This window comes from Chiloscyllium plagiosum, unplaced genomic scaffold (assembly GCF_037043375.1).
Source record: "Chiloscyllium plagiosum isolate Xiang-an unplaced genomic scaffold, Cpla_swu_hap1 HiC_scaffold_8, whole genome shotgun sequence".
In the NCBI taxonomy this organism is placed as follows: domain Eukaryota; kingdom Metazoa; phylum Chordata; class Chondrichthyes; order Orectolobiformes; family Hemiscylliidae; genus Chiloscyllium; species Chiloscyllium plagiosum.
The window spans coordinates 36,254,381-36,270,843 of record NW_028270146.1 but is presented as its reverse complement, the minus strand read 5'-3'; the positions used below and the strand labels follow the sequence as shown (position 1 = coordinate 36,270,843).

The following is a 16,463-nucleotide window of genomic DNA, read 5'->3' as shown; positions in this document are numbered from 1 at the left end:
ATGGGAAATTACCCATTCCCAACTCCCCAACAACGCAGAGCCTGTGCTACTGGTCACACAGACTGAAGGAATGAAGGCCCATCCTGACTCCGATCATGGATAAACCCCCTCACTCCGTGTTCCCAATCCTAAGGGCCCAGTTTCAACTGCAACCACCCACTCCTGGTGGTCCTGGGAACCCAAAACTATCTGCAAGAGGGTCAGCAGCAGCAGAACCTCGACAATGTCATATTTCCTTAAAAGGAGGGGGGATAAGTATGTGGTCGAATGCAGTGTGAGGCAAATTTGCAGGTGGATATTTGACTTTAAGTCAGTAATAGGTAATATTTTGTTGCCTTTTGATACCATGGGCTGATCTTGTTTGCACTATTTAATATCCTGAACAAAATGCTCAGGTCTAGCAGCATCGGTAAGGATTGAAGGAGAAGTTAATATTTTGTGTCAAGACCCATGATTTCTTATTTTCTACACATCTGCTGTCACCTCTTCCCAATTGTCCTTTCCTCCCAGAATCATGACAGCGATCCCTTGTTCACACCATCCACTCACCAGTCTGTGTCACAGTCTGACGTTTCTGCTATCAGTGTGATGCCACCACCATAATACCTTCCCTTCAACTTTCAGCATTCCAGTGGCTGTTGACTTGATCATCTTCAGATAATATGCACGGAATCTTCATTTTGTTGGAGGCAGCAGTTGTTGGCAGTGATTCCACTATTCCTATTTCCATTTCCTCTGGACCCATTTTATTTATTCCTTTACGTGGTCTATTTTCATCTCATTTTGCCTTGTGATCATCATCCTTTTAATCTCCTCTTGCTTTCCTTCCACTCGATGACAGGTCTTCTCTTTTTTTTATTTCCTACCCTTCACAATTCTCATCAAACTTGATCCCTCATTTCTTTCCATACCCTGGGACGTGCCTCCTCATTTTTAAACAAACATTTGACCACTTTATTTAAAGCAAATATGAATTCTATTTCCACCAGTTTCTATTTGGGTATTTTGTCTCATAACAATAAATCCTCTCACTCCTCTTCACTATAAGAGCAAAGGAAACTGGTTGTAAGTTTACAGGATGATAATATTTTCAGGAAAGTTAGAAATGCATCCGCATATGATGGTCTGCACAGATCTTTTGACTTAACGCAGTATTTTGGTGTTGATTTATGCACATTAGGGTTTTTCAGTATCCATCCTCATTTCATGCAGCGGAATTACATTGTGCCATGGTAGTTGAAGGTTTTATGAAAGTAAGCCTTTCATCTGACAAAATGCAGCTGAGGAAAATTGAATGGTTACCTTGGAAACGAAGAGGAACAAGCTCAACATGCCAATGAAAAGATCAGGCCCTCATCAAGATTTAGAATATTATTTGGGTGGGGAAGAATGAGCGAGCAAGTATCTGTTTAATGTCATTTTTATGCATTCACCATTCCTTGTTGTTTTAATTTTTCTTCCCCAATCCTACCAAAAAGTATTTTTAGACTACGACTCAGCTAATTGCCTCTTGTTCAGCACCAATGCATCTTAGATCCGTGTGAACACCTTGTGGATTTTTATAGCCATTATCTGGTGCTATACCAAGCATAAGAGTTGAATAAGGTATTTGTTATTGTGTTTAGTGTGTGGACTATATCATGAATAATTTCGTGATCTTCTGAACCTCAAAGTGATTGAATAAACATTCAACCTGATTGTGGCTTAGGATATAAACCGTGGTGTTACTTTGTTACAAAGAATAGCAAGCAGTAAATGAAAACAATATAATAGTTGCAGAATATAACTGTTCATTGGCACATTGATAAAATAATAGACTTTATCTTTAAAGAAAGAATAATTTTGTATTTATCTAGCACTATTCACCTCATCTGATGCCCAAAGAGCTTTGCAGCCAGTTAAGTCTTTTAAGTCTCGCTACTGCTGTAATGTAGGCAGAAGTGGCAACTGTCTGCACAGTGGGATTTGACAAACAATGGTGAAGTAATGACTCTGTCAACTTTCTTATTCCATGACTTGGTTGAGGAATAAATATTAGCCAGGATGATGCTTTTCTGTAAGTAGTGTGATGGGACCTTTTACATCTTCCTGAGAGGCAGACAGGACCTCATATTAGGAACATAGAAAATAGGAGCAGCATCAGGCCATTCAGCCCTACAAACCTGCTCTGTTAATCAGTATGATCATCCAACTCAGTATGGGTTCCTGCTTTCTCCCCAAACCTGTCAATCCCTTTAACCCTAAGAACTATATCTATATCCTTTTTGAAAATATTCAATATAACATAAATTGAACAGTACAACACTGGTGTGTTTTTAAAAATAAAATTTGCTTGCGCATCTCCTTTAAATTGCACCCCCGTCCTGCTTACCTTAAATGTATGCCCCTAAAATTTGACTTTTCCACCCTGGGATAAAAACTCTTGATTATCCACCTTATCTATGCATAGAGTTACAGAATCAGACAGTGCAGAAACAGATCCTTCAGTCCAACTCATCCATGCTACCCAAGTTTCCCAACCTCGACTAGTCTATATATAATATATAGATCCTCTCATAATTTTATATACTTCTAGCAGTTCATCACTCAGCCTGTGACACTAACAAAAACCATCCAATTTTGTCCAACCTTTCCTTTATGGCTAATTCATATGATCCAGACAATTTTTTGGCCTCAACTGCTATTTGTGATAGAGAATTTCACAGGCTCACCGGTCTTTGGGTGAATGAATTTCTCTTTATCCCACACCTAAATAACCTATCCGATGTCCTTAATCCATGACCCCTGTGTGTGGATTCCCCAGTCTCTGGGAGTATCCTTCCTTCATTTACCTTGTCTGTACTCATTAGTATTAGATCTTCTCTCATTCTTCTAGAATCCACTGAATATAGTGCTAATCAATCCAGTCTCTCCTCGAATGTCAGTCCTGCCACCTCAGGAGTCAGTCTGGTAAACCTTTGCACCCCTTCCTTAAGTAATTTGGGATGTAAATTATTGGGCTGTGGAAGTTTATCAGGGTCTTTAATTGCATCATATTTTCCAGCAGCATTTCCATGGTAATACTGATTTCTTTCAGTTCCTACTTCTCACTTTATACCATTATTATTTTTCTTTTCTTCTTATTTTGGTTTGGAAATGTGAATTGCAGTTGATAATTGAATACGGAATAACACCTTGCTTTTATTTAAAAAAAAGAACAAAAGATTGCTGTTTACTGTTGGTAACTGACTTGGAAAGATCAAGCACTAAGAACACTATAGACAAACTGGCAATGAGATGCTGTTGCGCTCAGGGACTGACAGCTGGTTGGATGTTGAAGTAGCTAATCAAGGAAGGAGCTGCACTGGTCAATCAACCACAGAGAATGTTGCAAAAGGAGAAACCTAAGAAGGAACTGGTTTTGGGCAGGTGGCAGTGTTGTTTTGGAAATTGCCAAATTAGGGTTTTGGTTTTGCCTTCTCTTCAGCTATTCTCCAGTTATTGATATATCTGAGGGGGAGAAAAAATCCCAGCCTGTGAGAAATAAGGAAACGTTTCCAAGGTCTCTGGAAACTGTTAGCATTTGCCAGTGTCTTCAGAATGCAAGCCATCGGATTTCTTGAAAACCTGATAATTATTGTTGAAATGGTTATAGAATTGGCAACTTAATACTTTTTTATTTAAAAGTTATCCCTTAATTGAGTCAGTGTTTGAATGGGGGTTTTTGATCAAAGAAGGTTAGGCTTGGATTATAGATATCAATTAGATTGCTTTGTTCTTCATCTGTGTTCTGTAAAGTTGAATTCTTAATAATTATAAACTTGGTGTCCAAAAAACAAGTATTTTGCATTAGTATTTACTGTGGAAAAGAATATGGAAGATATAGACTGTAGGGAAATAGATGGTGACACCTTGCAAAATGTCCATATTACAGAGGCGGAAGTGCTGGGTGTCTTGAAATGCATAAAGGTGGATAAATCCCCAGGACCTGATCAGGCGTACCATAGAACACTGTGGGAAGCTAGAGAAGTGATTGCTGGGCCTCTTCCTGAGATATTTGTATCATTGATAGTCACAGGTGAGGTGCCGAAAGACTGGAAGTTGGCTAACGTGGTGCCACTGTTTAAGAAGGATGGTAAGGACAAGCCAGGGGACTATAGACCAGTGAGCCTGACTTCGATGGTGGGCAAGTTGTTGGAGGGAATCCTGAGGGACAGGATGTTTATGTATTTGGAAAGGCAAGGACTGATTAGGGATAGTCACCATGGCTTTGTGCATGGGAAATCATGTCACACAAACTTGATTGAGCTTTTTGAAGAAGTCACAAAGAGGATTGATGAGGGCAGAGCGGTAGATGTGATCTACATGGACTTCAGTAAGGTGTTCGACAAGCTTCCCCATGGAAGGCTGGTTAGCAAGGTTAGATCTCACAGAATACAGGGAGAACTAGCCATTGGATACAGAACTGGCTCAAAGATAGAAGATAGAGGGTGGTGGTGAAGGGTTGTTTTTCAGACTGGAGGCCTGTGACCTGTGGAGTGCCACAAGGATCGGTGCTGGGTTCACTACTTTTCATCATTTATACAAATTATTTGGATGCGAGCATAGTAAGTTTGCAGATGACACCAAAATTGAAGGAGTAGTGGACAACGAAGAAGGTTACCTCAGATTACAACAGGATCTTGACCAGATGGGCTGGTAGACTGAGAAGTGGCAGATGGAGTTTAATTCAGATAAACGCGAGGTGCTGTATTTTGGGAAAGCAAATCTTAGCAGGACTTACACACTTAATGGTACACACTCCGAGAGAGTGTTGCTGAACAAAGAGACCTTGGAGTGCAGGTTCATAGCTCCTTGAAAGTGGAGTCGCAGGTAGATAGGATAGTGAAGAAGGTGTTTGGTATGCTTTCTTTTATTGGTCAGAGTATTGAGTATAGAGTTGGGAAGTCATGTTGCGGCTATACAGGACATTGGTTAGGTAACTGTTGGAATATTGTGTGCAATTCTGGTCGCCATCCTATCGGAAAGATGTTGTGAAAGTTGAAAGGGTTCAGAAAAGATTTATAATATTGTTGCGAGGGTTGGAGGATTTGAGCTATGGGGAGAGGCTGAACAGGCTGGGGCTATTTTTCCCTGGAGTGTCGGAGGCTGAGGGGTGACCTTATAGAGGCTTACAAAATTATGAGGGGTATAGATAAGGTAAATAGACAAAGTCTTTTTCCTGGGGTTGGGGTGTCCAGAACTAGAGGGCGTAGGTTTAGGGTGAGATCGGAAAGACATAAAAGAGACCTAAGGGGCAACTTTTTCCACACAGAAGGTGGTATGTGTATGGAATGAGCTGCCAGAGGAAGTGGTGGAGGCTGGTACAATTGCAACATTTAAACGGCATTTGGATGGATATATGAATAGGAGGGGTTTGTGGAGATGTGGGCCAGGTGCTGGCAGGTGGGACTGGATTGGGTTGGGATATCTGGTCAGCATTGACGGGTTGGACCGAAGGGTCTGTTTCCATGCTGTAATTCTCTTTGACTCTATCTATTATTTTTAAAGTCTGTTTAGAAACAATTGAACAGTTTTGAGGATCATTGAATGTTTTAATTTCATGGTGTTACAGATCCAGTGTCAGTGAGACTGATTTAGTTTGGCTTGATGTCCTTGTTGTAACACTGGACTCTGAATGCACCAATGTTTTTTGGGACGTTATTTGTGTCCTCCTTTTATGAGAATAATTCCGAAATATGTATTTAATTAGTCTACCATCTCTTTGTTTCTGATTGTAAAAGACATTATTTTTCTTCAGTAATATTTTTCTCCTCAGATATCTGTAGGAGCTTTTATAATCAGTTTGTATGTTCTCCACAAACTTACTTAGTTACAAAGTTAAAAAGCACACAACAACAGGCTATAGTTCAACAGGTTTACTTGGAAGCACTAGTTTTCGGAGCGCTGCTCCTTCTTCGGGTGGGTATGGAGTATAAGATCATAAGTCACAGAATTTCTAAGAAAAGATTATAGTGTCATGCAACTGAAATGATATATTTTGAACAAACCTGGATTGTTAAGTCTTTCATTTTTTAGAATGGGTTGCAGCAACTTTAACATTTTAAAATTTGTCCACCCCAGTCCAACACCGGCTCCTCCACATCATTAGTTTCTTACTCTATTTCCCCCCTCTTAGTCAATCCCTATGTTCATTTCATAGAATCCCTACAATATGGAAATAGACCATTTGGCCCAACAAGTCCACACTGATCCTCTGGGAGTACCCCACCCAGACCTATTACTCTACATTTCCCCTGACTAATGCCTCTAATCTACACACCCCTGAACACTCTGGGCAATTTAGCAATGCCAATTCACCTAACCTGCACACCTTTGGAGTGTGGGAGGAAACCGAAGCCCCCAGAGGAAACCCCCACACACTGGGAGAATATGCAAATTTCACGCAGACAGTCACCCGAGGCTGGAATCAAACCTGGGTCCCTGGCACTGTGAGGCAGCAGTGCTAATCACTGAGCCAATGTGCCACCCTCATCTGATAGATGGCACCTCTGATGACATAACTCCTTCAGTTATGCACTGTGATGTTGACATGGACTAAGGACTCATTAATCTTTATATGACAAAGCCAGTGCTTAGTTGCAGCTTGCATTATGTAACCCAGTTAGGCCATAGATCAACCATGATCTCATTGAATGGTGGAACAGGCTCAAGGGGCTGAATGACCTACTCCGGTTCCTAGAACTGTTCTGTTACGTAGTGTAGAAGAATTAAAGTGTTAAATTGCTTAATAATAAGTAGAGGGTTTGCAGATCACAGACTTGAAACATTAACTGTCTTTCTGTCCAGGGATGTAGTCTAATCTGCTGCTCACTTCCATTTCTTATACATTTATTTATTAATGTTTATATTTACCTTAAAAATGGGAATTGTTTAGTTAGCTCTAAGTCTGTAGAAATGCAGATTTATCTCCTAGCTTTTGCATTTATTGATATGCAGAATATTCCCTGGAAAACATTAACGTGGTTAATTTTAAGAGCTTTCTTTCTCATACTTCACAACCAATTTTGTTTTCCCCTGAAATTAATTAATTAACATGTTTAGTGTTCTCAGTGACCACTAGACTCGCCTCCCCCAGAGCTTCCAGTTGCGCTTTCTTCACCTCTCCATTCATCTGAATGAAAAAAGCTGCTTCACCATCCCAAGATCTCATTCTTAATTCCCAAATGCCACATCTGGATTCTTGCCATTTGTGATGAATGATACCGTACGCTGAGCAAGATTTCCAAATCTCCTCTTGTTTCCAGTCAAGGCCTTATGTGCTTTAATTCTGGTCTGTGATGACTGATGGCGACTTCAGATGTTCTGGCTGTCCAAATGGAAATATGGACGTGTGGCCTGGATAGTTTGTTTATTGCAGTTACACAGCATTCCTGAAAGAACAAGTGGACAAATTTGCTCCCACATCATTGCTGAGACTCCAGTTAGCAATCTTTTCCTCATTTGTGGTGCTGTATTGTTGTTGTGCTTTCAGTTAGAAACTGAAGTTTTAATCCAGTTATCCCTTCATTTACATGCTGTTAAATTACAGTCCAATTTGAGATTAGTATCTTCATGACTGATGGCAGAAATACTAGGAATGATCGTGCTTAATTCCAACACAGCACATTTTCAGGTTTTATGGTGGGTTTCTGACTGAAAATCCTTTTGGAGGTGTGTTTACATTCTCCAGTCACTCCTGAGATTATTTCAAAAATTGATATTCCTTAGGGTAATCAGTACATTACTTCAGTCCAGCAATTGATTGTGTTAAGCTGGATTGTTTGTTTTAGTTGAATTACAGATGCCTCACACTAACTTTGCATTTGTTTGTAGATTCTCCACCAACCAAGAGGAGAAGGCAGAAGCGTTAAAATGGATGTAAAATAACTTTACCTACTACAAGTAATCCCGACAGCTCCAGTAATGTGATCAAAAGTGAAAGCTGAATGGATCAAAGCATGATTACTGAATCAGCCACAAAGTGCTACTTTTATATTTGGTAAAAATAGATGAATAACATTTCCTTGTGATTTTAGATATAATACACTGTTATGTAGCAATAACTCATGAATTGTAAAAGATCTCTTTTCTGTTTATATGCCTTGTATGTTTTGTGTTTTATTCTGTTTAATATTAAATGTAGGAAGGTATGATTTGACCTTTTTTTATCAGGTCAGATTTTCATCATTCGGGTAACATTTTGGGAAAGTGTTACTTCTGTTGTTCGGTTACTGTGGCATCATACTTCTGCATACCAGCTGGTCGGCATGAGACTTTTAGAAATTGTATTTTGGATCTGTTCTAACTTTATTTTTGGGATATTTCAATCTCCTATCTCCAAGCTAATACTTAAAAACTAAAATGTTATTTAACTTGACGTTATACGTTCACTTTATTGCGGACCTGCTCATGTTCATGTTATTCCATCCTGAGAAGACGGTGCTGGGCGCAGCTATGGTTTCTTCTCTTCTAGTTAATCTTCATCACAACCAGGTGGACAGGTTCACTCTCATATGCAAAATTATCAGTAGCTAACTTTTTTTAAAATGACATCCTTCTTTTCTGTGCAATACTTTCTTCAGTTAATTTACTACGGAGGAGTCAACATTGAATATGTGATGCTGAACAATGGTTTTCAATAGGTCAGTCAAAACTCAGATTCATGTTGTACAGATATGCACTGAATCTGAATTTATTGCATAACAAGCTAGTAACATTGGAAATTGTGCACTGTTTCTCTTATCTCAATGTTGTCCCAATCCATATGTCAGTGTATTCCAATGCACTTTATTACATAAAAGAATATGATTGTCCTAGCATTCAGCAGCTGCTATTATGATTGTAATGAGTATTTAATGATGTTAAAGATATATGGCTTGTAGGTCCTGCCATGTTTCCACCATTTCACCTCTTCATCTGGATTTCAGGTTCATGGTTGGTGGTGATCTTTAAAATTTAACTGAAGTCATCTTTCACGAGTGTTACTGAAAAGCAAATGTCAACAGATTAATTGTACAAGGTCTTCACTGATCTTATCCTTGATATTCATTTGCTTGCTTTCACAATGCAGCGCATTGGTTTGTGATTAGTGCTTCCCATATGCACCCTTTGAATATAGAGGCCAATATTAACATCACCTCTGACAGAGAAATGGCAACTTGAGACTGACCACAAATCAAGCTTGGAGCTTATTTGGATGTATTCTGGTCAGTGCAATTGTCACTGGAAAATGTAAATAATTCATTTAAACTGCTTGTTTCAGTGTACACATGCTGCAATTGAATCAGTTTTCCTCCTGTTTCTTGAATGGAGTGGCTGTAAACAATACAGAATTATCTCAGTGTGGTAAAAGCTTTGAGATCGGTTACTGAATTAAAACTGTATCAGCAGAATGCACAAGTTTTTTTTCCCCTAAATAGTTAAACTACTTTTGAACATTTTAGATACTTAGTGGTAAGTCAACACACAGTAAGATACAGTGCTATGTTTCAGTAGTATTTGTAACAGCAGAGATTTTCAACTGTACTAGTATTATTTTCCTTCTTAATCTATCAGTTTTAAGATTAACCACACGTCATTATTGTCTTATGTTTTCATATTTAGTGGGATCACTCTGAAACTCTACCAGAAAGCAGACCTGTTCATCCGATTGGTTTAACTGCAATTCAAACCTGTACTCTAACTCTCAGTGGTTTCTAATTCTAAAATACAGCATGTCACTCCAATACAAAATTGCTCGTTTGGATACAATTTATCAATCATTTTAGTACACAATCTTGACTGCCTCCTAAGTTTGTATTTCTGAAAATTGTGACAAGCTAAAATAATTCTTTTTCACTGAGTTATTTATTTTCTAAATTGTAACCTGAATGAACACGGATTTTTTTTTAGTTGAATTAAAATATTGTAGCGTATGAGGTTTCATTTTAAACTACTATTTTCCTTTGTATCTTCCACCATTAGTTAATAAAGTTCTTAATCATTTCTATTTCGTGATATGTCTATATTGAATGTACAACTGGTTGAAATCATTGATAACAAGGGCATAATGTTGCACCTGTCAAATTTGTGCCTGTTGGTTGTTAGAAGTTCAATGATTTAGTGCTACTAGGGTATTGGAGACTTGCTACACCTCAATGAATGGTATAGTATCCCTGGTTAAACAACTGATAGTTATGCATATTTTCACTTAAGGATCAATGTTTCAGCCAACAACACCATGTGGATGAGAATTGTATGGTTGAACTGCTGATGGTTATGGGTTAATGTGGAAGCTGTAAGTGCACCCATAGTAACTCTTGTTTACTGTTTCAAGATAGGGATTGCCCATTTAAGATACGTGGAGAATTTTTTTCTTCTCTCAGGGTTGAGAGTATTTGGAACTCTTGGCAAGACGATGGGCATAATCAAATGTGGCGAAGCCCATCTCAATGTCAAGATCATCTTATGTCATTACAAATCATATGGCAAGGTTCTCACTGGGCAGCAGCAAGATACCAATTGACAGGGATTAACACTTGTTCAACACTTTGTTAACACCACAACTTACCTCATCAATATTTTGTTTCCTATCGTACCAAACTTGCCAAACTAGCTAGATGCCAGAAAAACTCAACAAAGAAGCCAGAACATGTGCCTGATGAATTTAGCTCACCGTTTACTCGAAATGACGTCCATGTAACCTATGAGCAAACAGCAGTGCAGAACACAATCCATGGGTACCAGCCACATGCTCCCTTCCTTAATGTGGCAATCCATTGTGACAATTTTGGTACTTCTACTCACTGGCAGTGCAATATGGAAGTGCAGATTTGCATTGCTGAGCACACCAGCAACTAGCATTGAAAAGCTGTGACAGGAACACTTTGAGAACAGGGAAAGGCATAGACCTCACCAACCCTGCATTTCCAGGATGGCCCCTTGTTGACTTAGCGCTTGCTTAATTGGCATCTACTTGCATCCTTAAGTCATTCTTGCCTTGTTTTGCTGAGCCTTGCCAAGATCTCAGACCCCTGCATTTCTCTAGAAGTTTCTGTTTGTTAAGTGAAATCACCGATTGCTGACACCACAGGGTCATCATCTGCCCTGGCCTGAGCAGGTGCCAGGTCTCCACAGTTGCTTGAATGCCTGCAACCTGGGGAATTTCTTTCTTGGGCAGCAGTCACTGTGAGTTGCTCATTGGATTGTGTGCTAACACACACTGTCTACGGTTGGGATGGTGGCTCAGTGGTTAGCACTGCTGTCTAACTGTGCTAGGAATCCAGGTTCAATTCTACCCTCAGGCGACTATGTTCTTTGCATGTTCTTCCTGCCTCTGCAAGGGTTTCCTCCCATGGACCAAGGATATACAGGTTTGGTGGATTGGCCATGCTAAATTGCCCATTGTGTTCAGGGATGTGCTGGCTAGCTGGGTTAGCCTTGTGAAATGCAGTGTAAGTGGGGTGGGTATGCTCTTTGAAGAGTCAATGTGAACTCAATGGGCTGAATGGCCTGCCTTCATGCTGTAGGAATTCGATGATCCTATGGCTAGGGTTCTTACTAAGTTCTCAGTATCTGAGCAGGTTGGGCTGGGGGGTGGGGGGAGCGATTATGGTGCAGGAGGCAGTATTGCTGATGCTTCCTCTGAAGCCTCCATATTCTCATCCTCCAAGGTCAGGGAGGAGGACCCGTCCTTGTCAGAGAAATGCAGTGCCATCTTCACCTTATTTTGACACAGTCCATCAATGAGCAGGGGCGCTTTGGATCACCAGTACTCCTCTGGATGCACTGCCGCCTTTGTAAAGATGGCATAGGTACAAGAAATGCCAGTCCTTTGACAGATATCACCTGGGGGGGGGGGGGTGAGTTGTTTGAGAAATGGTGTGCGCTGAAAGGTAGAATTCAGGCTTGAGCGATGCTGTGGGGCAGAGTTGGTATATAGATTTGGTAAAGTATGGTGGGAGGTTTCACAGAGACACTGATGAGCCTTCCAAATAACCTGATGCAAGTTGGACTTAACCAAAACGCTCAAGATTGAGCCCAGAGTCTTTGAATAATTTAAAGGCAGAGGTAAACAAGGAGGGGTGAAAGGTTTTGGGGGTTGGGGAGTCACAGCAATGTCGCGTGATTTTTACTGAATGCATACTCAAGGTGTTGAGTGGCCTAATCCTGCTCTGAATTCATATAGTCATAGAACCATAGAGATGTACAGAACAGAAACAGACCCTTCAGCCCAACTCGTCCATGCGGACAAGATATCCAACCTAATCTAGTCCCATTTGCAAGCATTTGGCCCATATCCCTCATTTACTGACTTCCAACTCATGTACCCATTCAGATGCCTTTTAAATGTTGGAATTGTACCAGTTTCCTCTGGCAGCTCATTCCATACATGCACCACCCTCTGTGTGAAAAAGTTGCCCCTTACGTCTCTTTCCTCTCTCACCCTAAACCTATGTCCTCTAGTTCTGGACTCCCCACCTCAAGGAAGAGACTTTGTCTATTTATCCTAACCCTGTCACTCGTGATTTTATAAACTTCTGTAAGGTCACCCCTCAGCCTCTGACGCTCTAGGGAAAACACCCCCAGCCTGTTCAGCCTCTCCCTATAGCTCAAATCCTTGTAAATCTTTCCTGAACAATTTCAAGTTTCACAACAACCTTCCAATAGGGAGGGGACCAGAATTGCATGCAATATTCCAAACGTGGCCTAACCAAAGTCCTGTTCAGCCACAACATGACCTCCCAACTCCTGTACTGAATACTCTTGAGAGCGTACTAAATGCCTTTTTCACTATCCTAACTACCTGTGACTCCACTTTCAAAGAGCTATGCACTCCAAGATCTCTTTATTCAGCAACACTCCCTAGGACCTTACCATTCATTGTATAAGTCCTGCTAAGATTTGTTTTCCCAAAATGCAGCACCTCGCATTTATCTAAATTAATTTACATCTGTCACTCCTCAGCCAATTAGCCCATCTGATCAAGAGCTTAAAAATGTGTTGCTGTAAAAGCGCAGCAGGTCAGGCAGCATTAAGGAACAGCATTATGCCCGAAACGTCGATTCTCCTGCTCCTTTGATGCTGCCTGACCTGCGCTTTTCCAGCAACACATTTTTAAGCTCTGATCTCCAGCATCTGCAGTCCTCACTTTCTCCCATCTGATCAAGATCCTGTTGTAATCTGAGGTAACTTGCTTCGCTGTCAACTACACCTCCAATTTTGGTGTCATCTGCAAACTTACTAACTGTACCTCTTTTGCTCACATCCAAATCATTTATATAAATGATGAAAAGTAGTAGATCCATCACTAATCCTTGTGGCACTCCACTGGTCACAGGCCTCCAGTCTGAAAAACAACCCTCCACTTCCACCCTCTATGTTCTACCTTTGAGTCAGTTCTGTATCCAAATGGCTAGTTCTCCCTGTAATCCAAGAGATCTAACCTTGCTAAGCAGTCTCCCATGGGGAACTTTGTCAAACGCCTTATTGAAGTCCATATAGATCACGTCCATCACTCTGCTGTCATCAGTCCTCTTTGTTATTCTTCAAAAAAACTCAATCAAGTTTGTGAGACATGATTTCCCATGACACCTCTCTCCCCTTCCTGGACCTCTCCATCTCCATTAATGACGACTGACTTGACACCGACATTTTTTACAAACCCACCGAATCCCACAGCTATCTGGATTGCACCTCTTCCCACCCTACCTCCTGCAAAAATGCCATCCCGTATTCCCAATTCCTCCGCCTCCGCCGTATCTCTCCCAGGAGGACCAGTTCCACCACAGAACACACCAGATGGCCTCCTTCTTTAGAGACCACAATTTCCCTTCCCACGTGATTAAAGATGCCCTCCAACGCATCTCGTCCACATCCCGCACCTCCGCCCTCAGACCCCACCCCTCCAACCGTAACAAGGACAGAACGCCCCTGGTGCTCACCTTCCACCCTACCAACCTTCGCATAAACCAAATCATCCGCCGACATTTCCGCCACCTCCAAACGGACCCCACCATCACAATATATTTCCCTCCCCACCCCTTTCTGCCTTCCGCAAAGACCGTTCCCTCTGTGACTGCCTGGTCAGGTCCACACCCCCCTACAACCAACCCTCCAATCCTGGCACCTTCCCCTGCCACCGCAGGAATTGCAACACCTGCGCCCACACCTCCTCCCTCACCTCCATCCAAGGCCCTAAAGGAGCCTTCCACATCCATCAAAGTTTTCCCTGCCCATCCACCAATGTCATTTATTGTATCCGTTGCTCCCGATGCGGTCTCCTCTACATTGGGGAGACTGGATGCCTCCTAGCAGAGCGCTTTAGGGAACATCTCCGGGACACCCGCACCAATCAACCACACCGCCCTGTGGCCCAACATTTCAACTCCCCCCTTCCACTCTGCTGAGGACATGGAAGTCCTGGGCCTCCTTCACCGCTGCTCCCTCACCACCAGACGCCTTGAGGAAGAACACCTCATCTTCCTCCTTGGAACACTTCAACACCAGGACATCAATGTGGACTTCAACAGTTTCCTCATTTCCCCTTCTCCCACCTCACCCTAGTTCCAAACTTCCAGCTCAGCACTGTCCCCATGATTTGTCCTACCTGCCTATCTTCTTTTCCACCTATCCACTCCCCCCTCCCCCCCGACCTATCACCTTCATCCCCTCCCCCACTCGCCTATTGTACTCTATGCTACTTTCTCCCTACCCCCGCCCTCCTCTCACTTATCTCTCTTCAGGATCTCTGCCTGTATTCCTGATGAAGGGCTTTTGCCCGAAGCGCGACTTTGCTGCTCCTCGGGTGCTGCCTGGGCTGCTGTGCTCTTCCAGCACCACTAGTCTGGAGTCTGGTTTCCAGCATCTGCAGTCATTGTTTTAGCAAAGCCATGTTGACTATCCCTAATCAGTCCTTGCCTTTCCAAATACATGAACATCCTGTACCTCAGGATTCCCTCCAATAACTTGCCCACCACGGACGTCAGGCTCACTGGTCTACAGTTCCCTGGCTTGTCCTTACCACCTTCCTTAAATTGTGACGCCACGTTTGTCAACCTCCAGTCTTCTGGCACCTCACCTGTCAATGATACAAATATCTCAGCAAGGGGTCCAGCAATCACTTCCCTAGCTACCCACAGAATTCTAGAGTACACCTGATCAGGTCCTGGGGATTTATCCACCTTTATGCCTTTCAAGACATACAGCTCTTCCTCCTTTGTTATATAGACATTTTTTAAGGTGTCACCATCTATTTCCCCACATTCTGTACCTTCCATGTCCTTCTCTACAGTCAACACTGATGCAAAATACTCGTTTAGTATCTTTCCCCATCTCCTGCGGCTCCATACAAAGTCCACCTTGCTGATCTTTGAGGGGCCCTATTCTCTCCATAGTTACCCTTTTGTCCTTAATATATTGTTAAAAACCCTTTGGGTACTCCTTTACTCTATTTGCCAAAGCTATCTCATGTTCCCTTTATGCCCTCCTGATTTCCCTCTTAAATATACTCCTACTGCATTTATACTTTTCTAAGGATTCACTCAATCTCTCCTGTCTGTACCTTCTTTTTCTTAACCAAACCCTCAATTTCCCTAGTCATCTAGTATTCTCTACATCTACCAGCCTTTCCTTTCACCCTAACAGTATGTTAAATGTTCATATGTTTCTGGCTTCAGTAATGCAACAACATCTTGAACTTGGCTTCTTTTACTTTTCCTGAATGCAGACAGTTATAGTTAGTTATATCACACTGTAAACTTTTGCTATAAGTTCTGTGTCTGACAATTGTGCCCTCCACAACCACCTGATGAAGGGGGGGGGGGGGCGCTCCGAAAGCTAGTGTGCTTCCAATTAAACCTGTTGGACTATAACCTGGTGTTCTGTGATTTTTAACTTTGTTTTTGACTGAATATGTGTGTCATGCAGTGGGGTCACCTGTAGTGTGACATGAACCTAAGGTCCCAGTTGAGGCCATCGCCATAGGTACCGAACTTGGCTATCAGCCTCTGCTCGGCCTCTTTGCGTTGTTGCCTATCCCAAAGTGTATCTTGGAGGATGGTCACAGAAGGTCCGAGGTCCCAGACCACTGAAGTGTTCTCTGACTGGGAGGGAACACACCTCTCTGTGATCATTGTTCGCAGCAAACTGCCCGACTTTCAGGACAATACCATACAGTCTTGTCACGGTAAACATTCCAACATGTGTCAGAGTCTCGACACAGATACCATCATTACATGTGGGGACATGCACGTGGCAGGTACTCATGCGATTCAGCCAACCATGTCTATCTCACATACTGCAGGCAAAATGCCCTGAGGTATGGTAGATTGGTGACACCAAACAGAGACTACGGCAACGAATGAATGGACACGGCATAACAATCAACAGACAGGAATGTTCCCTCCCAGTCGGAGAACACTTCAGTGGTACAGGACATTCAACCTTGGACCTTTGGGTGACCG

General features: G+C 42.0%; 1 protein-coding gene across 4 annotated transcripts in view; it reads left to right on the top strand.

Moving 5' to 3' along the window:
- Nucleotides 1-10,005, top strand: part of snapc1b (small nuclear RNA activating complex, polypeptide 1b) — a 38,835-nt gene extending 28,830 nt beyond the window's left edge. For 3 of the 4 annotated variants that reach the window (XM_043697230.2, XM_043697226.2, XM_043697227.2), the window contains one exon: nucleotides 7,855-10,005. In XM_043697230.2, the coding sequence (XP_043553165.1) occupies nucleotides 7,855-7,892 (38 nt within the window). In that variant the 3' untranslated portion in view covers nucleotides 7,893-10,005. The remainder of the gene's footprint in view (nucleotides 1-7,854) is intronic. The other variant, XR_015757858.1, reaches the window with a different exon arrangement.
- Nucleotides 10,006-16,463: the final 6,458 nt, after the last annotated feature.